We start from the raw sequence: 26504 nt of genomic DNA, 5'->3' as shown, positions 1-26504 counted from the left end.
GTCGATTTCAGTACCCAAATTTCAGAAGTCTAAGTGTTCTGGAACGAGACCCCTGTGACGGTCCGTCGTTCCCACGACGGTCCGTCCTGCCATGTCGTCACGAAGTTCAGAGAGTCGATTTCAGTACCCAAATTTCAGAAGTCTAAGTCTTTTGGAACGAGACCCCCTCGACGGTTCGTCGTGCCCATGACGGTCCGTCGTGGGTTCCGTCGACTCACACAGTTTTTCCAGAAATAAAATCTGCTGCTTAAAACGACTAAACAGGTCGTTACAGTCTCTCTCCTCCCTCTCCCAGTCTCGCTCGCCTCTCTTCTCACTCTTTCAATCTCTCTTGTCGTATATACAAATATATATGTATAATATACAATTATTTAACCAATATACATATACAATTAACTTTTTTCCCACTCTCTCCCCCCCCTCTCTCTCTCTCCCGGTCTCGCTCGCCTCTTTCCTCCATATAACATGTAGCTACGAATTGTAATCATCATACTATAGTTATGGAGAGTAATTAGGTTATTTTTAAGTAGCTATATGTGAAAGTTTCTCTTAATCAAATCCCCAAATAAATTATCTTTATAATATTTATTAAGTTTTTTCAAGTAAAAGTGCAAATATCTAATAGAAATATTAGCCTAGTTGTTTTGAGTTTGAACTCTCTTTAATTTTAAATTTTAATATTATATCAAGTTTTTAAATTAATTTTTACTGGACCACGGGCTGACCCTACCTATAGTTCTCAAGTCCCACTAATCAGCAGACTTATTCAGATCGGACTAAAAAATTCATATCTTAAATAGGCTCTTAAAATCTTAATCCAACTCTATTAAATCCCAAATTAAATCAGGTCAACCTAATGGGCCTAGCCCGTATTAACAGCTCTATAAATAAGGATTGGTTTTAAAAGAACTTTTATATCAATTATGTAGTAGAGGACTATTGTAAATAATTATTGGGTTGGATCTATTCATAAGAATGTAATTAGCCCATTAATTTTTTCTTTTTCTTAGCCCTAATCCTTATGAATAAATACAACTCTAAATACACTATCCTGGGTTTAAAAAAAATAGGTTTATACATTAGATGGTAATTAGGGTTCGAAAAACACATTTCTCTCCTAAAGGATATTTGGGTTGTGATAGAGGAATTTTATCGGCTTGGTGTGGATTCTTGATGATTAATGTGGCAAGTCCTAATCGCTACAACTTTTGCTATGGAGAAACTCGTAAGTCTTTTGAATTGGTGTTTACGATTCACATGCTACATTGATATCAGAGTCATAGATTTGTGTTCCGATGTTTTACATGATTAATATGCTAAATACATTTTAAATTTTTTCTATGTTAAACTCATAATTGAATTTCAATTTTTGTGTTGTGCATGAAATCTTAGGACTTTTAAAGATCTGAAGATCTTGTTGAGAGATCTTTGTCGATTAGTAGATCGTAATTTTTTACCAAGTAACTTGTGGGCAGGGCAAGATATAAAATATCGAAAATTGAATTACCGAATTGAATCAGAATTTTTTAAAATTTGGGTATTCAGGAGTAAAATTATACAATTATGCTTTTCATGTTTGGTTTGATTGAGACATTAGTATCATTTGGTATTCGATAAAAGAAAATTAAAGAATAAACACAAACAACTGATCAAATACTGTCTTTTAGTTATGTCAGATTGTTTTTCTTGATGTTTTCTTACTTGTTAATCTTCTACTATATTGTGCCTCCACATAAAAAGATAGAAATAATTTGATAAATAGTATCATTTTTGTGATACAATTAGTTACTACTTCAATACTACATAATACCCTGACAAATTAAAGTTTAATTTACCGATTACCAAACTACCAAATTAAAATAAAAAAATTAATATTTGATATACACTTTTAACTACTAATTATCGTATTATCACACTCAAAATTTGAGAATTCTAAATAGGATATCGAATGCACACCCTAGTGGGATATTGAATTTTAAAGTTTTAGGATCTTATTATTACAAATTTAACTCTAAAAATTCAGTCATCAGTATTTATTGCAAATTTTAGGGTAAATTGAGTTGGGTAATATGTTATACATATATAAATTTTTAGAAAATCATATAATCAACTATGATTATCATCGAAATATTGAGTCGAAATGTAAAGAAAATTCATTAAGATTTGCTTTTAAAAAAATTAACTTTTGATCATATGAATCAATTTTTAAACGATTGATTTGATTGTTTAAATCAATCCAAAAATATATTTTTGGATGTAAATTGTAAACCAATCATTTAATTGAAGAAATTTGATCTAAAACTAGCACATTGAAGAAGAAAAAAAGAACAACCACATTTTTTCCTACACATTTCTATAATCAGAATTTTGCAATTAGACTAAAAAGAACACATGATTAATAATTATGCATACACATGAATGTAACTCTAGAAAATTAAAAAACATATTATACATAAATATAATAAACTCTAATATGCTCTCAATTATTATCTAATAATGTATATTAAATATAAACTAACAGTATGAACTTAATCTTAGTGATCAAATATTTTAATAAATATATTTATTTCTTTGGTTACTAGTGATATATACACAACAACATACATATCAAATATGTATCCATGTTGCTTCAATTAGTATTGAACTAATGATAGTTTTGTGACTGTTAAGGTGTAATTTTGAGCATCAAAAATCTTAAATACTATTACAAAGTCAAGTACATTGATATCAAATTTGACTTTATGATGACATGATTGCAAGCAAAAAAAAAATTGTAAAATATATTAGTACAAATTGTAGACAGTGAAATTTTATTGATAAATTCATATCAAATTTTAGATTAATCGTTAATTATGATATATTGACCAAGCAAAACTATGGATTAATAAAGTTGGATTAATATTTAACTTAAAATTATATGACTTAAATAAAGTCCAAAATATATTTGGGCTAGTCTGTTAAATTGACAAAATGAGACTAACGCATGCTCTTCAAACTCAAGCTCCTCAAAAATTACATGAAGACAAATATACAATCCCCTCACGACTATATAAAGGGGTCTTTATGAGACTAGGAAAAAGAACAAGAAGAGAAATACATTAAAAAAATTGTTCTTCATTGGTGATTTGCAAGTATTCTGCATACAAAGGAGTCCTCGTCTCAAAATTGTGTGCAACAAGTTTTCATATTTCTGAGATTGTGATTTAAGTTTGTCCTCACATTCGTGGTATAGTTTCAACAAGTGTTCACCGATTCAAAAACAAAGAAAAAACTTTGAGTTGACGATCTTCTCCCCACGAACGTCATGTCAATGACTTTTCTTTGTTCTTGAATCAACGAAATACTTGCCGAAACTTCACCAATAATGTGTAGCCAAACTTTGATCATAATCTAGGAGATATGTAAACTTGTGACTCACAACTTGGAAACGAAGACTTATTTTGTATACACAAGACTCGTGGATCACCACTAAAGTTTATCTTTTCTATGTATTTCTCTTCTTCTTGGGGTTCTATTTTTTGACCTGGTCTTGTGAAGTCTCCTTTATATAGTTTTAAGCTAGAATTTGGGAGTATTTTCGTCTTCAGGTAGTTTTGAAGGAACTTGGGCTTGAAAAACATGAGTTGGGCTCATCATTTAATTTAACTTAACTCACTAGCCCAAATATAATTTGAACTTTATTTAAGGCGTATAAGTTTAATTTAAATATTAATCCAACTTTATTAACCAATAATTTAACTTGAGCAACATATCATGACTTTAAGGATTAATCCAAAACTTAATATGAATTTATCTAAAATTTCATCATCTACACAAGTAGTGATTGCAAATCCATTTACTCAACTACATTCTAGAGATACATATTTCTTATTCATGCAAAATCTCAAGGACGGTGAAATATGATATAGAGTCATTGATCTTGATCATTTTTTCAATGTTGATGATTATTATTTTATAAATATCAAAATAAATTTGATTTGCATACACTTATTATTTTAATGTTGCTATACATTCTGATAAGTGGATTGTTCAGAAGTGATTTGGGCTTTGTGTTAGTGATAGACAGTTGATGGTTTATTGATTTTCACGAAATATTTTTTTAGTTAATTGAATATTTTCTCATATATGAAATGAGTCTTCAATTTGATTATCTAGTCATTCTCTTGTTTCACCTGCTTTCTAATGGATTTGATCACTATCACTCCCACGACTTGTTCATTTACTTTGATTTAGCTCGAAATAGTTAATTTATGTTGAGAAAAATTGTTTGATATTTGATTTAACTCGAAATAGTTAATTTAAGTTGAGAAAGATGGTTTGATACTTATTTGAGGTATACGTAATTACTCAATTAAAGGATTATAATTAGAGATAGTGAAATCATTACAATGCCTATATTCGAATCCTTATTGTCCCTTAGGTAGGTTTAAAGGAGCTAGTTGAGATATATTTATCTTTGATCGGAGGATATAGGTGGATAATCGAGGTTTTAAGATATATTTTTTATTTGACCCATGATTAATTGAGATTATGTGATATTGATGGTATAGATGTTGATTGACTTTCCATTTCTAAATCTCCTCTAATTCCTTGGTTGACGAGACACTTTTCCTTTATATCTTATACCCCACATTTTTTATTGTTCATTAGTGATTTGGATTTTATGTTAGATACATATAATTGATATTATTAATTTTTATCGAGTACTTTTGTAATTAATTGAATATTTTTTCATATATAAAATGGGTCTTTAATTGTATAGTCAATCTCTTGCTTTAATTATTTTTCGATGGATTAGATCATTCCTAGGACTTGTCCATTTATTTTGATATAACTAGAAATATTTAATTTAGGTTGAGAAAGATTGATTGATGCTAATTCGAGGTGTAATTACTCATTCAATGGATTGTAGCTAGAAATAGTGAAATTCTTGCCATGCCTATAATTGAATCATGTGTTTTGCCACTTAACTAGGTTCGGAAAAGCTAATTTAGATATATTTATATATGATCGAAGGATATAAGTAAATGGTTGGGGTTTCAGGGCATATCTGATTTAATCCATGATTAATTGAGATATGTGCAATTGATCGTATAGATGTTGATTGAATTTTCATTCCCAAATCTCCTTGGATGACGAGGTCTTTGTGTTGCTATCTTTTATCTCATATCCTTAATTGTTACCGAAACCTTCTCGAAAATATTTGTATTGTTTGCTCGAATTCAAATTACTAGCTTGTAATTCTTTGTTTCTTCAATCGTCTTTACATTGTTTTTTGTGGAATTCGACCCCAACCTCATAAGTTGAGTTATATATTACTAGCGTCTGCTTACACATGGATTCATATGATGTGTAGTTGAACGCTATCACATTCTTACTATTATTAATGTTTATTGTGCATTCACATTATGAAATGTTTTGGATGTAATTTTTGATGTTGGCGAAAAATATGTCAGGTAAATAGAAGTTAGCCTTCTCACACATGTGACAACCTCTATTGCTTTGGAGTAAATGGGAGATGAGACGAGATTTCAAGCAATTTATCATATAAATCACAATCTTTAGCATTGTACCATAAATGACAAAAATCATTTAGTATTTTTCAGGTGAAAACAAGTTTCACTTAATCTATTGTGAGAGGCCATATGTGAATTCACATTTTATTAAATAGATCAAGAAACTCAATCAAGATACATATGGTATTTGAATATCACTTATACAACATTATCTTATGAAATAAATACATATGCTTCATAGGAAAGAACACACATTTCATATTACACATGCAAATATAAACCAAAAGCGCTAAAATAAGTTATATCTCATTAAAATACTCTCACAATTCTAATTAGTAGCTCAAAACTTAGTTCAAACATATTCATTATCTTAATTAGCATGCTATCAAATAACCACAAGAGACTCAATTTAACGTAACATAACTAGAATAGCAAGCTAGATACAAGTTGAGAAACTCGTGTTTAGGCGTGTGTTCAGTATGAAGAAAATTAAATATTGTTTGATTGCATGCTATCAAATCACCATGAGAGATTCGATTTGACGAAACATAACTAGAAAAGCGAACTAGATACAAGTTGAGAAACTCGTGTTTAGGACGACGTGTTCAGTATAAAGAAAATATTATTTAATTGATTAAATATTTTAATTTATAAAAACAAACTCCTTAAAAATGATTTTCTAAATAAACATCTTGATATATTTGGTAATATCTTTAATTTTAACTCCAAAAATTATAGATCTAATTTACTTTTGAGTTTTTTTTTTTTTTAATTGAAAAAATTAGTCAGCAAGCACATGATGCCGCTCTACTTATTATAAAATAAAAATTTTCGAAGAGATAAAGCGCCAAAACTCCCGCGCCTTCCGACCCACATCCCCCGCCCTTTATTTCTTCCCTTTTCTTACCTCATTTTTCATCTCTTTCTCTTTACACTTTTTCACTATCAATGGAGGGTCGCCATTCTCATCCATCTACTCCAATCCCAGAAGATTTTGTTCAGAAGCGTGGCAAGAAACGGGGAAGCTATAACTGTGGTAGATGTGGCCTTCCCAAAAAAGGACATGTTTGTGATTTGACGAAGGAGTTCAGTGAAGTTCCTACTCCAACATCTAGTGATGCTAAGTCATTTGTTTTGCCTTCTCAGCTTTCTGTTATTCGTTCTAACCCTACCCCACCTTTACCTCCGCCACGTCAGCCGGTTGTGCAGCTCCGGCGGGCGCTTTCGTTTGATGATATTGGTGTTACTGATGAATCGCCTGGATCTGATGATGAGGGGGAGGGTGATGGGGAGGGGGAGTTTTTGGATTTTGAGAGTGAGTTGGATTTAGGTGGATCTGGGAAGTTGCCGGCGAGTTGTTTGTGGGAAGTGTTTAAGAGACTGCCACCGTCGTCGTTGCTTTCTTCGGCGAAGGTGTGTAAGGGTTGGAGGGATGTTTCTAGGAGGATTTGGAAGTCGGCGGAGGAGCTTAGACTTGAGGTTCCTCTGAAAGCTCAGATTGGACTTGTTGGATCGGTGTTGCAGAAGTGTCCTGGACTTGTTAAGCTTTCTCTTAGAATGAAAAGGTATGGTTTTATTAATTAATGGTTGGATCTATAGATTTATTAACTGGATTTTTCTTGTTTAGGGACAAAATGGTAGCTTTGTTGTGAACTAATGATGTACTGGTTTTTGGTGTTTCAGTGATGTAGATGCCACAATGCTGGCCTGCATTGCATTTTCCTGCCCTAATCTGGATTCACTGGAGATCCTCACTTCCGATACCTCAGTCAATCGGATCACTGGGTATGCTTTGGATCTCATTCTCACTGAATTTGATAAATTGTCTCTTTGATCTTTAATGTTGAGTTGATTATATAAGTGTTGTTATCTTGTAAATTAGCTGTAGAAGGAGGTGGGATTCCCACCCTTTGAGGGCTCAGATCTGCTATTTATCCATGTTAACTTTTCTAGCAAAGTTGACTTTTTTGATGTTTAGGTTTTTGTTATCACAATGCATTCTAGTTACATAGTTTTCCGTTAGTTAGATGTGTCTAATACCTCATATGCAGTATATGTGCTATAATTATGTGTCAATGCAGAAGCAGAATATCTGTGGTTATCTTTGATTGCTTTCTCTTTAGCTGGAAGTCTCATTGTGGATTTTTAGTTAACTTACTCATTCAGGTTCAGTTATGTTGAATGCAAATAACTTACATTTGGGAAGTCAGTGACTACACTACTTCACATTTAAACAACATCAATAATTACAGATAAATTCCAAATCAGTCAGAGCCTCACTATCTATATGTCTGATTTACATTTGTTTCTATCTAATGTGTAATAATGTATGTTTCTTAAAATAAGGTACATTGCGTATTTGTTGGAATAATAATGTCTAAGGAGATTAAATGACTTCTAGTTAACATAGGGCTTAAGTAAGTGTACAGACATGTCTAAGTCTTAATTTGATCTAATTGATGTTGCCTATGAGTATCTTTCTTCTTTTTTATGCTTTGTTGCTTGTTTTCTTGCATGAATTTCAAGAGACTTAAGTCTTTTGAATAACTTCTTTCCATATGATTATATATCTATCTTATTTTGTTTTACACCTTCAAAATTATAGTTTCACACTTGGATTGGTACATCAATTGACTTCCTCTTATATTATCATCTATGTGTGCTACTTGAATCTTCCGTTCTTAAGCTTTTTTAATCTTATCTAGTCTATGATTGCACCTTCATATTACATACCTTATATTCAATGCCATATCAAAGTTGCATATGTATTTACAGGCCCAACTAAATACCATTTACTAAAGATTCATGAAAATTATCTGTCTACCATAGCTTTTCTGCATTTATACATTTTGATCAATCCTTGTTGGCAGATATATTTTGTGATGTTGTAAATCTCTTATTTGATGTCCAAATTGGAACTTTGGTATATTTGAATATCTAGACATCTTCTAGAAGACCCTTAATAGCACTACAGGGGCCTGTCCTATCTTTTATATCCAGGAACAATTTTGCAATATTATCAATGGCAATCTGATCTAATGGTTCTTGTAAAACCCATGTGTCTTCTATAGGGATGACTTAGGTCGTTTTGTAGCTGATAAAAGGTGTCTTACCAATCTTAAGATGGAAGGATGCTCAAATCTTGGAGGCTTTACTCTTTCTTCAACCAGCCTTTCCACTCTTTGCCTTTCGGAACTCTTTTGTCACTCTAAGATGGTAAACTGTCTAAAGATGTTATGGCATTAAACCTATAACTATCTGTGCTTAGTCCATTTTCTGCATTACAAGCCTTTTTCTGACATGTTTCACTTGCTTAGGTCTTCAACTGCCCCAATTTGAAGGAAATCTCCCTGATTTTTTCTCGCCAAGAGAATGAAAACACTGATCTTACAGCTATGGTGAATGGTCTTGGAAGGAGCTGTCCAAGACTACAGAACATTCATGTTGCCTCAGTTCGGCTGACACATGCTGTTGTGCTTGCTCTAACAGCAGCAAATTTAAGGTTTGTAATGTTTTTTTGGTTTTGGCTCTTACAGTTTTTTCTTTTATTAAAGATACCTTGAACCTTCATAAAGCTTATTAGTTACTACTTTGAATTTCAGGGGATTAAGAATGCTTTCACTTGTACTAGGATCAGAAATTACTGATGCATCTGTTGCTGCTATTGTTTCGAGCTACTCAAGGCTTGAGTTACTTGATTTGAGTGGGTATGTTTCACTTTCTGATATCTTATTTGGTTCCTCCATATTGTTGGGATGGCAAATACTGGAGTGTTTGATTATAAATGTACAAATTATATATTATCTAATGAGTAGATTAGTTTCTTGCTTTTCTTCCAGTTTATTTTCTTTTTCTTGGGATGTCCATATCCTCTAAAACAATCAAAACAACTATAAAGTAGAACTAACCAATTTTCACTTAAGCTGGTATGTGATAGCTACTTTAACAAATAACATTGGGGTAGCAATCGAACTAAGTTTATGGTTGAGAAGTAGGCTAATTTTCTAGTATAGATCTTGGAAAATTGTTAACTTAATTTAGAATGACATTCAGATTATGTCATTGTTACTCCTTCAGTGCATATACACGCACCTGCATATCTAATGTCAACTATTTCTCTTATTACAGGTCTAGTATTAGTGACAGTGGCATTGGGATGATATGCAATGTATTTCCGGAGACATTGTTGAAACTTCTCCTTGCTCTCTGTCCAAACATCACGTCAAGTAATACTTAAATCTGCTTCCTTGACATCTAATCCAGCACAAATTTTGCTATGCCTCTAATGTATTTTCTCTCTTGTTGATTTATTTTATAGGTGGCATACAATTTGCTGCAGCTCAGTTGCCTAACCTAGAGCTAATGGATTGTGGAATGAGCATATGCGATCCAGATCTAGACAGTCCAGCAGCACAGGAAAATGATAATGTTGATATACAAAGAACACCAAGTAGTAAATTACACCTTATTTATCAGAAACTGATTATTAAGCACAGCCACTTGAAGAAACTCAGCTTATGGGGTTGCTCTGGCTTAGATGTAAGATATCAGTCTATCAGATATAAGGATTATTCATGTCATTGCTACTGTTGCTGATTGAGATTTTCATGCAGGCATTATATCTTAATTGTCCAGAGCTTAATGATTTGAACCTGAACTCTTGTATGAATTTGAATCCAGGTCTGCACTTTCACGTCCCTCATTTAGGTTGTGAGCTCTTTTGGAGTTGAGGCTCTTCTTTCTTCATCTAAACCATAAATTTTATACTTAACTACAGGAAGATTGCTACTCCAGTGCCCCAATCTGGAAAGTGTACATGCATCAGGTTGTCAAGACACATTGGTTGAAGCTCTTCAGAATCAGGTAAACCAGCAGATGCCTCCTGCATTTAGACTTTGTTTTCAGTTCTGCATCATTCTTCTGGTTAGGTGACCTTTTCCACGTTGTATCAGACTGCTAGTTAGGCCTGGTTAGTCTTTGTGTGGATTCCATAGACTTGAGGCATTTGTAAGATTGGCAGACCCACTGTGCTCTTTTTGGCCTGCTGTAAAAAGAAACAACCTAACTTAGTATGGCCTTGGAGATTCACTTAATTAAAGCTTCGTGCTCTCTCTGGTGGTACATGTAAGGTTAAAAGTAATACTAACAAGTTAGTAATCATATCCTTTTGCCCAGGGTAGGGTGAGTAAAAAAAGATTTTAAAACTAAACAGTTACTACTCTATCCTTTTGCCCCAGTGTAGGGCAGACTAAAAGTAGATTATCCATGGCAGTAAGAACATTAGAATCACCACAGTTCACTTTCTGCCCAGTTTTCTTGGTTTCAAGTCTTGACTCTCTTTTGTTTTCCATGCAGGTTTGTGGTGATTTTATGGCTGAAGACAATCATTTTCCTTGTAAACGTCTTCCTGATGGCTCAAAAAGGATCAGAGTTCCTCATTCATACAGTCCCCAGGTAATATAAAAAAGCTTACATCACTACAAAGCTGATAACACAACTAAAAGTTGTGATTGTTTTTCATTTTTTGTCTAGACATTTGCCTTTTAAATGATACTATCTAAAATACTACTTTTATGTATGTGCAGCCATTTGATGATGGAAAGAGAAAGAGAAGGCTTTCAAAGCAACGTTGTGCAGTGCTTGTTTATTAGTCAGAAACTCATCTTGTAAAAGCTTTGTTGTTAATCTAGGCCATCTTATTTGTCTAATTCTTTGTATTTATAGTGATCTGAGGTAAAGGCCTAATCATGTAATCTTCATTTATAGAACTAAACTCAATGTTATCAATACAGGGATTATATTCCCTATATCAATAAAAAGTGCTTGGCACTGTGAACTTTGTGATATTTTCAGCATTTTCCCCATTGATTTTACACAGTTTTGTTTGCAGAAGGTGTATTCTGCTTATACATGCCAAATTCTAGAGAGGATTGAAATGGTAAAGAGTATAACTGTTCAAGTGTAAAATAGTCTCATGTATATATAATGTAGTGATATTGTACAAATACTGTATAGTTATGTATCAAAGATAGATACACATCTATATATGCTGTCAATATAATAAGCTACATATTGCACATAGATTTTTTCTCAATCCCAACCAACTCAAATGTTATCTAATCAGTCCCGGAATTTAGATAGAGTTCCTCTTAATAGTTCAAGTCTTTTGATGTATAGTAACATCGTTTGGTCATGTATTTATTGTGCCAAAAGATGATTGACAATTTTACTAGCATGGATAATTTTGTGTTCATCAAAACAAAGAGGTAGCAGAATGAGTGACAAGAATATCAACTATCCACATACAAGTTTATCATACATTTTATTTAGTTATGTACATTTTGCTATAGAGACACTAAAAATGTGCATATTCCAAAAAAATGGGATAAGTGTAGAACTCCATATAAGTTATACATAGGTTATGGCTCATTTACAAAGAATAGTTTACACCTTCAGAAATAACATCTTTAGTTGAAATCCTGGAGCAACTGTGGAGCTTAGGTAGTTCAGGAGATAGTTCTGTCATCTAGCTATATAGTCTTATGCGAGTTTTAATTGGCTCTCGACATAAAGGACACAATTGTATCGTGGCACCACACTCCTTGCATGTCTGATTCAGAAAACACAATGAAAGAAATTCATTAGTCATTACCTGGTCTAGAATATGAGTTGTAGATAATCTGTAATTCAAATGTTAATAGCAAAAACTAGACGAGGTGCCAGGCGCATCCAGAACATGAGAATCAGTGGCAGAAGGAGTACTAGGACAAATGAAAACACTAAACATGGAACCTATCATACCAAGTGACCTCGAAAATATGCTAAACGTTATGATCATTCAAATAGGGCACACATCAAATCTCTGAAGTCACAAGGTTAGATGTGCTTACTGTCCAAACTTCAAAAGAATGCTTTGGAGCAAATAAGGTCCTTAGGATAACCGTAGCCATGAAAACCACCATTCTATAGGTGCAGGTGAATGGTATATAGAGATATCTTAATTTCAAGCGGAGTATCTCTCTTCTTTCTGCTACTGTCAGATGAACTAACAGTGCATCAAAAGTTCGTTTCAGCAGCATCGTGTGTTATTCTGGTAGGATATGCATGATTGAGCAGGAAATGTAGCACTATTTTTTTTTGATACTCTCACAGTTTAATGACACTCTTTTAAGGATTTCTTATAAGAGATTGGATATGGAAGAGCAAAATGAATTGCAAACTAGACATGTTATCTCTGGCCTTTAATTTCCACCATTTTTGTCTTGCATTCAATGATGAGATCCTTATTGTCACAATTCTTTCCGGAAAATGAATTGATCTAAGCAGCATAATGCTATTGCAATTCTGGAAAAAGTATTCATTTAGACATTCTAAAATCATATGATAGATTATAAGCTGAAACTATAGTGGTCAAACGTCTCATGTAAACTTAAAAAGATTATGCCATAGATAGATTATAAAGATTAGATTCAACAGTAACAGTAGTTAAGTGTCACTTCTATAATCACTTACCAGATGACCACATCCAAAAGCCATGTCCTTTGGGTTTGTCAAGCAAATAGGACAAACCTTAAGAAAAAGGGAAAACATTATTTAGAAAAACAAACAGAGCGAAGAAAACAGACTTTTACGAACATTGAGTTATACAAGAAGAGAAAGAACCATATAACAGAAACACTTACTTGTTCTGCAGCTCCTGAGTCAACAGGTTCATAGCTTGTCACATGTGGCACTGATTTGACAGCAACGTCATGATCAATTACTTCACGAGGAGGAGGTAATGGCCTTGTACGAGGGCCTCTATTGCTTCTAAATAACAAGTTTTAAAAAAGTTAGGCATCACGTAGATGCTTTCACCTTGCAAGAAGAATATACACAAAGATAGATGCTACTCACTCCCTGAATTGAAGGCGTTGTGTGGCTCGGTACTGAAATGGAATTTCCATTAGTGCAGCAAGAGCAAAGGCTGTTTCCTTCTTGGCCATCTCTGAACGCTCAGACATGATTTTTGTAAAATTAACGAACTGCAAGTGGGTACACAAATAATTAGGAAACTGAAGTTGATTAGCATCAAAACTTTCACCGCTAGAAGAAGAAATAATGCCTACAGGAAGGTTGCATATGAAAGGACTGTGCAAGATCATTTCCTTCCAAAAAGCGAACCTAATCGTCTATAAAACGGGGGCCAATTATACCCCCCAAAAGAAAAAACAAAAACAAAAAAAACAGAAAAGTTCAGTCCATTTTGTAGCATGAGAATTAGCCTCCATGCTTTCTTTCTGTTAAAATCTACTCCACCTGAATTCCCCGACATTCCAAACGCACATCAGCTGTTTTACCCTATTGGCATGAACCAAACGGAAAATTGTCAAAGCATCTCCAACCACAACTTCGTCGCAAAATTACAGGGGAAAAAACGAGGATGAGCCTCCTTCAAACTCCCTTACATGTAAAGCACCAGATCACAAGGATCTTATCTCTCTTCTTAAAATCTCAGCAGCAAGAACGACACCCATGATTGTCCAAACAAAGATAAAAGTGATTTCCCTAGGAACTATTGAGTTTGCAATTTGAAGCTTGCTTACATTTGAAAATGATGTACATAGAGAAAACGGAAACAACATGATCCTGCCAGCTCTAATCCAACAGAGCATTTTTTTCAGATATTGTTTTCAATGATATTTCTTCACGAATCCTTGTCTTTCTCTTGAAAATTGAAGGAATGAAGCAAATTTATAGACAACTTCCTCCATCTTCTGCTAGTTGTGCAAGTTTCTCATAACTTTGCAGTCCAAAACCACGGATCCTCCTTCCGTTTATAAATTCAGCTACCATTAAATTTTTGTTCAACTGAAGTCTGCTTCAAAACATCCACTGTGCACCAATGTTTATCCCAGAGATAAATTCTTCTGCCATCACCAACCACTCAAGAACTCTTTTTTTTTAAAAAAAATTGGTAATTCGCAAATCATCTACTTTTCTATATCAATCTGTAGTTTCATGGTGTCCTCTCATTAGGTTGTGCCACTTGTTCATGTCCCCTTTTTCTATACCATGTTTCTCGCCTATCACAGTTCTGACTCCTCGCTACCAAACTTCATATTCTCTTGACAACACTATCCCTCTTTAGCACCATCACATAAAAAAAGTTTGTTACTGTATTCTCTTAACAGATTATAGTGCCGGACGGAAGCATTGCAGCAAACCATTTTCCTGATACAACAAAGATTGCAAAGATGCTTTCTGTTTTTTTCTCTCTTCTTTTTAAGTAGTTTACCCTTTCTCAGGCTTACAACTAACAGCAGTTGGGGGGGAGGAAAAGAAGACGCCTAGAAGTTGGAAGCATAATCCTTCATAAAAGCATGGAAACCTCTAGCAGACAGGTTATGTGGCGCAGTACTTGAAAATATAGAGCAAAAATCCCTAAAAGTAACAGTAGTGTGTATTGGGCAGATGTCACAAGCTATTTAGAGAAGATTCCTGCAAATCCTCTTATTCGAAATCAGCTTCAGTTCATCCCTCAGATTTGACAATAAATTACTTTTTCGGTATCTGTTTAAAATATTTGAACCAGCTAGCAATCACTGAATGATAACCTCCTATAGGAAAAGGTATAGTCTTCGTATAAATTTTTTTGCCAGATATGCTAGACAAACTGGGCAGCAAGTTAGCAATTGTTTCTTAGGTGATATCGACCAATATGAGAACCAGCGATCAAGCTTGTAAAAAATAAAAGGAGAGGTATTATAACATGGTAGGATAATTACTAATCTTCAATCTATTAGTGCTAAAGGGAAAAGGGATGAAAGGTAAGCTTCATAGCCACAAATATCGTAACTGTAAAATCCAGAATGAAAATAAAAATAAAAATATCTAGAACAGATGAAAGGTGAAGCATAGTTGGTTTAACCAGACATGATAAACAGATGGAAGCAAAGAAAAATAATGTATTTCAGTCATGCCTGGAAGTTATCAAATGCCCGTTGTGGAATGTTATCATCAAACCGTTTCATTTCATCCCATGGGCCATCTCCAACACCAACGAGAATAATTGAAAGAGGATATTCACTGCATGAAAGCATGTCAAGTCAGGCAGGAGAATGGCACTATAAATTAACTTCTAAGAAAGGTTGCCTGTTTACCTAGCAGCAACAATGGAATTTACAGTAGCCTGTTCTTGAGGGCTAAGGCTTCCATGTGGAGTGTCAAGGCTCCTTGTTACCTGTTTTTAGAATATCGAATAACTATGGATGAAGCAAGGAGAAGTCAAAGGAGTCAAATTATTTTCAAGAAGATATGAACCTGTCCGTCTGCGATAATGACAAGGACATGATACTGCCCATTATTTGCTTCCACTATATCAATTGCAGCATTGACTATTGGGGCAAATGAAGTTGGACCTACATGTTTTTCAGATGAGTTAGGATAAACTTATCAAGCGGGAGCATTTCATAAAGGAAATTCATCAGATAACAACAAACAATCACATGATGCAATAGTATTAAGAAACACAAAAATGAGGGGACCTAGTCCAAGAGTAACATTAAGGCTCCAAGAACTTCAAAACCTTGGGTTCAATTCTCTAGAAAATAGTATACATCTCGTATTTGTTATATCGATAACCTTTGCAGTTTAGTTCAGATTGGTTAGATTTGTAACTCCAACATAATTCTCGCAAAAACTGGGGAACATGGTTAGTGAAGATTCATATAACCTAATCAAACTTGCTCGAGACTGAGGTGGTTGTTGTATTAGTTCTTGCCAAAACTGGATAACCATACTATCATAAGTTTCCCCGCCCTCTCTAAACACGAAATCTTTGCAAATCTACTCCTTCTCCCAATGTTGTTGTCACAAACAATACCTCAGACAATTTATTTTTTTTATAATGGTAAACAGTATATTCATCAGCACAGAATCTGTGTTGGGAGCCAAATTTACAGGAGATCCACGAGTCTAAAATATATCTTTGAAGAGTTCTACATCGATGGTTTAAGGGACGGGTGGTTTCTTTATATGGTTTTGAACAATCCTATCCTCATGAGCTAGCTTTTGTGGTTGAGTTAGGTCCAAGATCCATTTCTTTGCATGGTGTTAGAGTAGGGCCCATCCCAATTCTTGTTTTCCCGATGTTGGGCCCCGTATTGAAATTCCCAATTATTGACCCAAGATACTTGAAACTTCCTCTCTTGGAGATGACTTGTGTATCGATATTCAGTTCCACATCTACCTCGTAAGTCACGTCACTTAACTTCCACTCCAAGTACTTAGTCTTAGACTCCAAGATTTTCCCCCAAATCTCCAGCCAATCGTCAACTCCGCCGAGTCTCCCACTCCAAGTACTTTGTCTTAGTCTTAGACTCCAAATTTTTTTCCAGATCTCCATCCTACCATCAACTCCGCTGCTCAATGTTAAGTCATCTGCAAATAGCATATACCATGGAACCTCCCCTTGGATATGCAACATCGGTTCATTCTTCACCAAGGCAAATAAAAATAAGCTAAGAGTTAATCATTGGCGAAACCCCATCACAACTGAGAGTGTTGGTCCTTACTCGTATTCCACCAACTCGGATGATATCATAAGTTAATGTAGATGCTGTAGAACATACCAGCAATTTGTAGAGCTTAGGAAATGATAGTAAGAGCTAATGTAAACTTTGAGATAAGATAGTTAGTATAGTATTAAGAGAATTAACGTATCATTGGAAATAATAAGATCATAGTCATCAATTGTTGCTCGTGTACATATAAGATGTAGTCAAGTATATTTAAAAAGCTGAGTTCCAAAAACACTAAGCAAATTAGAATCAATAAAGTTCGTTCCTATTTTTCCAATCAGATTTTCCACAACGTAAAGATATGCACCATCTATAAATCAGGAGTTCATTAAAACTACCACAACACAGTATAAACTGTCAATGAAAGACAAGCATAGGATGGATGAGATAATCTCTACTTTTTTTGAGAGTTTAGCTTATAAGGTTAACAACAGGATACATCATATGACTATGGAACGCCACCGCTACTAATTTAAGATTCATAAAGGCAGCCAATGATTTAAGATTCATAAAGGCAGCCAATCATAACAAATATTGTATGAACCAAACAGATTACCCATATCCAACTCTGAATAAAGGAAATTATGAAAGCAGTATTCAGCTCAAACCTGATAATTTCAGATAAGGAACAATTTCCTTATATCTTGTAAGAGCTTCCTCAAATCCATCGCAAGGCCGATGATCAGGGTAAAAGCTAAACACATGCTGATCGTGTGTGGTTGCTAAAATTTACAGAGACAATAACCCATGATCAAGGCTATTTGAAACCATCTTTATTATTTGTGAAAAAATTAAGTCTCAGAAACAAAAACTAACCGTCACCAAATCCAAAACATGGTATCAGGTTGTCTTCATCAAAAGGAGACAAGGTTCGCCCAATTATAGAGATGGCTTGCTCGTATGGGTTGGCTGTGTGACCAACTGAGTGGAGACTTCTCCTGTTGAATGAAGACTTCCCTATAACCTCGAAATTGTCAACCCATCACCTCCACAACTTGAGACAAACACAATGACTAATAGTTTAGTGATTGAAGTAGTTCACCTGTCCATTCATTGCTTTTGGTGAAATCAATTCCAAGAATCAAGTTTGACGATTCAAGGCCTGCTTCTCGCAATGCGGTAACAACCTGACATAGAAACTCTTTCTGTTATTTATATATTACACTGCTAAAAAGTCTAGCTACTACAGTTCATTAACAAAGTAAGCAATAAAAAAAGGAACTCAACATGAACCGATTCACTGTTGACTTGTTGCCTAATCTAAGTTGATCTGTCAATTCTAAGTTTCTAACAAGAGAAAATAGTCAAACAATGAAACAATGTTTCCAATTATCATCTTTCAGAATACTAGTTCTATAAGTTTACTGTCGGCTATTTTAACTTTAGCTATTTTGACTGATAAAATTAAATAGAAAACAACAATGTCTACATATTCTAATGTAATATGACCAGCAGCTCTCTAGAGGTTGTACAGATCTAAGTTACACAAAGTACACCACTTAATATTTCTGACAGCACCTGTGAATGTGCAATGCACAATTGTACTTGATTTGAGATGTAACTATTTTAGCTTCTACCATGAGCTTTACGACATAAGATATTTTCTCTAAATAAAGTAAAGTAGTATACCTTCATAGAATATTTGGTGCTTTAAATGTTGAGATACAAGATTTATGATTAAGAATAGTGACAAAATTGTTTCTTTGTTCAGTATCATAATTCATTAGAGGTGAAAGGTTGACGTGCAAAGTACAAGAATCTCTAAATTACTTGAAGCAAACAAAAGATGGTATCTTTAAGGAGAACAACGCGAACTTGCGATTTTTTGTTCATTGCCATCTGATGGCCCCACTTGGGCCACCATGAGATGTTCTCTGAAACTCTATAAAAATAGAATGAACATGTTATTAAGAAATTAACCTCATCCAGAGATTTAAAGTTATCAGCTATATAAGAGGCTTGCTGGTTCCTTTGATAGTTTGCTCTATCTGAACCCCCGGTGTATGATGTAACTTGAGCTTGATAGTTAGAATCCATGGAGCTTTCTGCATATGTAGTAGGATGATATTGAGGATTGGAGCCAATATGATTTCTTACACGTTCTGGGCTGTGGTGATAATGATCACTATGAGCGTCATTTAAGGCAGACTCTTGATTCCCCATTGTGTAAGAATATGTTCAATGTTATCAAGAGCTCTGCAAAAACACTGTGATAAGCTGATATAGCAGTAATTTGAATTGTATTCACAACTACATACTAATCAAGTAGAGCGGGTTTATTTGTAAGTTATATTTGCTAGAGCTCAGGAAACCATAAGTGCCTAATCAACAACTCTGTCCATGTGCACAGAACTCATTTTAAGGATTCATATTGAAAATAATAAACAGGTTTTAGAAGCTGTGTAATGACATATCAGCAATACGCTTCTACAGAAATAGAAGTTCCGAGCACAAAGCACAGCGCCTTAACTCAAACTTCTGATTGGGTTGGATAATTCCTTTTGAACTTCCCCTTATAACAAGTAGTTCCAGTATGTTTTCTCTTTACCTGAAGCTACTGCCACTGATGACTGAACCACTCTTTAAGGTTAATATTCTGATGGGAACTTCCCATACACAGTAAACACTGCAGTTAGATACACTGAAATCAATTCATTCAAAAGAAACAAAAAAATCAAATAATATTCTGTGGACTGCGGTTAATTATGCTAATAGACCACAAACTAAGGGAGTAAGCTCTTCTTCAATCTACTGAGAAAATGTACTACTGCAACTCCTCCTGTATATTGGTATAATAGTACTAATATCTCCTGATCCTGGCAAAGGTTACACCCAAAAAAGGAACTAGGAGAGAAGAAGAAACTAAATGGCTCTTTCGTGGAGTATACATATAGTACATCATTTATCAATGCAAAATAAAAACAAATTTTACATAGAGCTTTTGACATAGTCACATTTGACAAATCTGTAGAAATGACTAAGCACGGAACTTAACTAAGCTAGAGCTGCCAAGTAGAACCAAAATGAACCTAACAAGGTTGACTGGTATTAACTTACCACATGGATGTTATCGGTACCCGTATTATCTGTCACTCAACCCATTTTTTATCCGTATGAAATATGATATATCAGATATATTATCTATTTTTTGCCCAATCCATTTTTGACCCTCCCATATCTGACCTATCTGCTCGTTTTCCAGCACTACTCAGAGACATGCTTATGAGTCTGATATTATTTTGGTGCATGTCTACCTTACTTGAGATATGGATTACATATTTGTTTCATAAGTATGCTCTCTTAGGTATGAGCTTTCAGGTAGCATTCGAGTCATGAGATGAGTATCTTTTAACTACTTCGACTGGCATGTTTCAAACTAAACCTATATGTTCTAAAATGAAATAAGAACTTGTCCCATATCTGAATATGTGTAATATTGAACAATGATTTCATTGATTTGCATATAAGCTACTAGTAATACCTATCCCGCTTTTCCTAAGGGAGCATCTAGGATCTAAGCTGCTAGTAACACCTATCCCGCTTGACATCCCAACCTCAAAAGCAAAAGTGACAAGTATAACTATGCTCCAAAACCATCAACATGGGATAAACATTTTGGAATTTCATTCTTCTTTCTCATAGCCAGCTAACTTTGACACCGAAAGGAAAAGACGACCAATCTGAGCCTTTTCTTTCCTACTAAAAATTCTCATTAACTACCTGTTTTATCCCAACCAACTGCAGCAATAAGCATCAGCCAACTTGAGCTTAGTTTAGTCAAATGATTTAAAACAGAAAACAGGGTAATGAATAAGTCATAATTAGATAGAAGTGAGTAAATACCTAACACATCATCAACCGTCAACCTGTTACACTACATATAGTACTTATTGAAACCTTGGCTCAGTCATTATCCGGCTAGGATGGATAAAGAATCCAATAAAAGTATCCTTCAGTTTATAAATGTTGTTACTAATGAAGGACGGAGCTACAAGCCCGTCTACAAGTTCAGCCAAACCTAGAAGCTTTGGCACAAATCTTGTATTTGTGTTTAAAAATTCATTTAATATGTATATACATATAATATATCCAGAACTCAATAAGTAGTATTTTTTAGAATGCAAAATCCACAACCTCAAAATCCTAGTTCCGCCTCAGCTACTAATTGGTGCCTCACAAGTAAAGTCAAAGTAAACCATGCATTGATGGCTGGATTTCACTAAACCACTTCATAAAAGTAAGTTTATATGATTATAGAGATTCAAAATCCCAAATTGAGTATGCATATTTTCCCAGATGCAATGAAGCTACTGTTGACCAGATTTATAACCATTAAAAGACCTCCTTTCTATTTATTTGGTTATCCAGGTACCTTTAGAAACACACAAAGCAGCCTTATACCAATTCCCAATCTCAAAAAACAAAGAAAGACTAGACAATTAAGGCAATTCAAGTCAAATATAGCAATAATTAATGAATTACAATGCATTTGTCTATAGATCAAATTGTTTTTTTACTTCATTTGTAATTTATGGAGTTGGAGTTGAAAACGAAGTTGTGTCTAGTTATACTTTTTTGCAAAGAATATTTGGAGCTGATTGAATGTACTTCAAACACAACTTCAAAAATTAATACCCACTTTAGATAATCTCAAGCTAAATTGTTCAAGGAAATTATTAGTAATCTGATAATATTTGCAGATCTTTCATGTTCAGAGATGATTCATGGAAACTTCAAGTTCAAATTCTATTAAAAAATTTACCAAATAAAGCGATTTATTAACTTATAACGGTTATAGAAAGTCGTAATTTCAAATATTGAATCCGCTTCTTTTAGCTAAAGTTAACAAAATCTAGCAATTCCGCACACAGATAAGCTATTTACAGAAAAATAAAAAGAACCAGAAAGCAACAGTACAAAGTCAAATGGATATGAGAGAGAGCAGACCTGAAGGATCTTCTGATCTTCAGATTGCACAGTGAATCTGGTGCTGGGGCCTGGGAATTACCCTTTTGAGCTTTTTCTAGAAGTAATAAAAAAATATATTCATACTTTCTAAAGTTGTCAGTAATCAAAGTTGTTCCTTTTTGATGGCTGCACGTTGAAATTATGATATTGAATATTAGTATGTATATTAGTAATTCTCATATAAATTATGTTTATATTAGTTTTGTTGAGATTATTTTTATAAGGTGTTTGATTTAGTGTATTAAAAAAAATTATATGATAGAAAAATATGTGTTATATATGTATTATACACTCAAATATGTCACTAAGCATTGAAAAAAAACTCAACTATATGTCATTTTCATTTGAGAAAAGGTTCATCTATGTCATTATTGGTTAACTGAAATGGCATATAAATTAAACTTTTATCGAACGACCTCAATAAGTCTTTTCTCAAAATTCGATGACATACTTAAGTTTTTTACTTTTAAAAAAGTTAATAATGACGTAGTCGAATCATAATTGACAACATGTAAAAAATCATTTTGCAAAATGAAAATTGTTTCTAGTTAACAAATAATGGCGTGAATGAACTTTTTCTTAAATTAAAGATGAGTCAAGCTTCTAACGGATGATATAGATGGGTTGTTTCCAAAGTTCGATAACGTATTTGAGTTTTTCCCTTAAAATAATTACATTACATAAATCTCGCCTCCCCCCCCCAACCGCGGATCTTTCGCTCTTTCTCTCTCTATTTCTCAATTGAATTGAAATCTAATAAGCAATAAAGGGCTTGCGAGTTCAGATGGGATATTATTGATACAAATCAGGCGAGAAAGTTGTATCAGGTTAGAGATAGTGGATACCTCAGTTTGTTCTGCCTCTTCTCCTCTTCGATTTCATATTCCGGTTCTTAATATTACAGAACGAGGGAGAGATACAATATTGTATCAATCATATTCTTAAAAAGTATAAATCATATAATTACAAATATATAACAAGGACAAAATAAAGTAGAAACAACAATGCAATGTATAATCAGGTGCATATACACTCAAATACATAAATACATTGTGAATACACAAGGAACATATACACTTATAATAATTGTATTCGTTCATACAACTTGATAAAATTAATTTATTGATATAGTTATATTTGTTGATACACTTGATAAATAGTGAATACACCAGGAACATATAAAGTTATAGATACACTCAAATACATTGATACATAGTGAATAAACAAAAAACATATAGACTAGATGCAATTGTATTTGTTGATACAATCGATACATAATGAATACGGATGAACTAGATACGTTTGATACAATTATATTTATTGATACAAATTAATTGTATTTGTGATATAACCTAATATAAGAAATGTTATATTTATTTATGGGAAAATTACGCGGTTAAGCAAACTTATACTATTTAATCACTCATCATTGTTATAGTTTGCTTACCACTCGCGGCTAACATTATACATTAATTACATGGATTGACTTTCAGTTTGTATAATTAATCACGTTTGTATATGTATAATTCGCCAGAATATACAAATACATATGTGTTAATATACAATTGTTTAACCTATATACACATACAATTCACCTCTCCCAATCTTGCTTGCCATATATACAAATGCATATGTATAATAGACAATTACATACATATAAAATTCACCTCTCTCCCACTCTCTGCCCTCTCGCTCTCGCCTCTCTCCTCCCTCTCCCAGTCTCTCTCGTGTCTCTCTTACCTCTCCCAATCTCTCTTGCCATATATACAAATACATATATAATATATAATTATCTAACCAATATACATATACAATTCACCTTTCTCCCGCTCTTTTCTCCCTCTTTCTCGCCTCTCTCCTCTCTCTCTCCTAGTCTAGCTCGCCTCTCTCCTCCATATAACATGTGGCTACAAATTGTAATTATCAAACTATAACTATGGAGAGTAATAGACTATTTTTAAGTGGCTATATGTGAAAGTTACCCTTTATTTATCCCTCTCTCCTAAATCTCGTTTGCCTCTTTCATCACTCTCACTCACATTTCTCCCCTTCTAACATATAACTCTATATGAATCGTAATTATGCAAAATATAGTTATAGATCTCTTATTAAGTTCAAACTATAACCATTTTAAAATTTCTCTATTAAAAATAACATATATATATATATAAATATATATATATTGCATAATATTTTTCTTAAAAAAATAAATTGTCAATAAAAACATCCTCTACAAACATGATTAAAAATATGGGAAAATGTTTTAAGGATAACACCTTTAATCATGCTAATGCATGAATTAAAGATCTTTGCATTACTACAATCATAGATTTCCATACATAATTACACATAACTTACTATTAAATAGAGTGTATAACTAGACATTAGTTATACATAGTTGAAAAAAGTGTATGAAACAAAAGACTAGTAATATACAAAGCTAATGTTTATATACATGCATACACTTGCAGATACACATTTATATATTTCTAATTATTTTTTTCTAATGCACTTTATCGAACAACTATTCAAGGGATAACTTGTGCTAGATTTAAGTACTATTTGTGATGACCCGCCAAGTCATCATGTCACTTGCACGCTACATCACACATTTGTCCATTTGAAAGACTTAAATAGGAAAAATAGTAAGGTGACCTTTGACCACAAATATATTTGAGAAAAAACTTGAAATCTAGTGTTTGGTTATATAATTTGTCATTACTTGACAAATATATTTGTAAAACATCTCAAATTTTCAAGTTCTAGAAAAATCTAAAGATCACTCAAGTTTTACATTTTACAAAATACATCATCAATTAATTTCAATTAATATTTATTTACAACCAACTCCATTGAACAGAACAATTTATTTTCAATAGGTTATAATTTATCCTCAATTAGTGACACGCTTAAGTATGTGATTATTGTACTGCTCTTGCCCATATTGTTGTCTTTGTTGTTGTTGATCGTCATCTTTATTTTTTTTAATGTAACATTTTCATTATAACTAATAAAACAAACTTATTAAAAATTTTAGAACTTATGGATAGAAGTCTTTCTTTTTCAAAAAAAAATAATCAATATTTCTCCCGTATCTATGGCAAACACTTATATAGTGAAACTTCACCCAAAACTTCATCCAAACAGTACTTGCTAAAAAAAATTAAAAATTTGTGGCCGAACGCTATATAACTATTAGTGAAATATTCTAGAGAAATAGTGAGATTTTTAATGGTAGATTCTAGAATTTCATAGATTTGCATGAAAGATCCTTGAAATATTTAAGCTTAGTATTTTAGAAATTAAAGGAGACTTATTTGTAAATATGTAGAGATTTGTACAATAATTATTATTTGCTCATTAGCTCCTAAGTGAGTAGTATAAATAAAGGGACATTCATTTGTAAAGTCATCAAACAAATAATTCAAGTTCTCTGTAATACAATTTTTTCTTGCAATTCTCTTAGCAATTTCTAATGTCTTAGACTGACTTGACATAACAAAATATTGAGTGAGTTGTCAAAAATTGCATGTGTATTTAATGAAAAACTAATGACACGACAATGTAATATCAAAGCCAGGTTACAATTAAAGAAATGAAGAATGATAGAGAAATCAATGTTTCTAATATCCAAATCACCAAATTTTCCTGGCAAAATGGGCTATAACAAAAAAAAAAGAACAAAGAATGATTTATGCTACCAAAAGTTCGAAAATGTTGCTTGAGACTGAATCAAATGAAATGCTTACATTCAACTAAGGCAAGCGAAGATGATGTGGAGATCTTACCTGAGGTCGTATTGCTCAAATAGACAGTGAGTTATGTAGGTTAATATTGAAATGAACGTCAGCAAGATATTTAATCTAAATTTTTACAATATTTATATTTTAAAAGAGAATTAGTTTTAAGGATAAATTGAGAAAATATTTTATTAATCTTATGTTGATTTTATAAATCAACAAGTAAATTAAAATAAATATTTTAATATTGTAGACATGAAACATATAAAATAGAGAAAGTAATGATTAAAATTAATATAATAAATGTTGTAAAATAGATGTCCACACGATATACTCTGTGCCCAAGTAAACTTTGTGGTCAAGTAAATTTATGGCCAAGTAAACTTCATGGCCAAGTAACTTTGTATCCAAGTTTCTTAGTCAATATATAACTCCTCTTTATAATATGAAAGATGAACAAGGAGTAATAACATTCAATAACGAAAGAAAAGTTAATTACTACTATTATAACATGCTATCAGCACAAGTTTCTGACCTATCTCAAAAATATACATGAGATGAGTAACAAAATTTGAGAGATCTTTCGATATGATAAGTATTGGGTATGTTAATTTTTAAGTAATGATTTTTACAATTTCAAACGAGGTCGGATATGTCTTAAATCATGAAATAAGATTTTATATATATATATATATATATATATATATATATATATATAT

At 33.0% G+C, this 26504-nt stretch overlaps 2 protein-coding genes and 1 long non-coding RNA gene across 6 annotated transcripts in view; 2 read left to right on the top strand and 1 right to left on the bottom strand.

The window, feature by feature from the left end:
- Positions 1-6378: 6378 nt before the first annotated feature.
- Positions 6379-11364, top strand: LOC107029439 (F-box/LRR-repeat protein 17). Its single transcript, XM_015230852.2, has 11 exons — positions 6379-7081; positions 7200-7301; positions 8588-8732; positions 8834-9018; positions 9119-9223; positions 9645-9742; positions 9835-10055; positions 10130-10196; positions 10294-10379; positions 10872-10970; positions 11102-11364. Exons 1-11 carry the CDS (start codon positions 6465-6467, stop codon positions 11165-11167), a joined length of 1791 nt encoding a protein of 596 aa, XP_015086338.1. The 5' UTR covers positions 6379-6464; the 3' UTR covers positions 11168-11364.
- A 427-nt stretch (positions 11365-11791) lies between these two features.
- LOC107029366 (E3 ubiquitin-protein ligase RGLG3-like) lies at positions 11792-25959 on the bottom strand. 4 transcript variants are annotated; one of them, XM_015230765.2, is made up of 14 exons: positions 25834-25959; positions 22891-22985; positions 22025-22171; positions 18998-19273; positions 18120-18204; positions 17894-18034; positions 17686-17799; positions 15819-15916; positions 15659-15738; positions 15479-15584; positions 13413-13540; positions 13199-13325; positions 13029-13085; positions 11792-12126 (listed from the first exon to the last, which is right to left on the bottom strand). In XM_015230765.2, the coding sequence occupies exons 4-14, from the start codon at positions 19238-19240 to the stop codon at positions 12043-12045; spliced, it is 1263 nt and encodes a 420-aa protein (XP_015086251.1). In that variant the 5' UTR covers positions 19241-19273; positions 22025-22171; positions 22891-22985; positions 25834-25959; the 3' UTR covers positions 11792-12042. The 4 variants fall into 4 exon arrangements, with proteins under 4 accessions (XP_015086251.1, XP_027767650.1, XP_015086253.1 ...); XM_027911849.1 differs by having other exon boundaries at positions 22891-22936; positions 25834-25947; XM_015230767.2 differs by lacking the exon at positions 25834-25959 and having other exon boundaries at positions 18998-19284; positions 22891-23149.
- Positions 25960-26257: 298 nt separating this feature from the next.
- Positions 26258-26504, top strand: part of LOC114078657 — a 4334-nt gene continuing 4087 nt past the window's right edge. The window contains exon 1 of the long non-coding RNA XR_003580351.1: positions 26258-26387. This is a non-coding gene — a long non-coding RNA (uncharacterized LOC114078657). The remainder of the gene's footprint in view (positions 26388-26504) is intronic.

The sequence above is a fragment of the Solanum pennellii genome, chromosome 9 (assembly GCF_001406875.1).
Source record: "Solanum pennellii chromosome 9, SPENNV200".
NCBI lineage: Eukaryota > Viridiplantae > Streptophyta > Magnoliopsida > Solanales > Solanaceae > Solanum > Solanum pennellii.
This window is presented reverse-complemented; position numbering and strand designations above follow the sequence as displayed.

Coding starts and splice junctions, on each gene's coding strand:
- LOC107029439 (XM_015230852.2), top strand. CDS start 6,465: ATGGAGGGTCGCCATTCTCATCCATCTACTCCAATCCCAGAAGATTTT. Junction 10,056..10,129: donor GGGGTTGCTCTGGCTTAGAT/GTAAGATATCAG, acceptor ATTTTCATGCAG/GCATTATATCTTAATTGTCC. Junction 10,197..10,293: donor TTGTATGAATTTGAATCCAG/GTCTGCACTTTC, acceptor ACTTAACTACAG/GAAGATTGCTACTCCAGTGC.
- LOC107029366 (XM_015230765.2), bottom strand. CDS start 19,240: ATGGGGAATCAAGAGTCTGCCTTAAATGACGCTCATAGTGATCATTAT. Junction 18,205..18,997: donor ACTTTAAATCTCTGGATGAG/GTTAATTTCTTA, acceptor TTTCTATGTCAG/GTTGTTACCGCATTGCGAGA. Junction 13,086..13,198: donor ACTCAGGAGCTGCAGAACAA/GTAAGTGTTTCT, acceptor CTTTTTCTTAAG/GTTTGTCCTATTTGCTTGAC.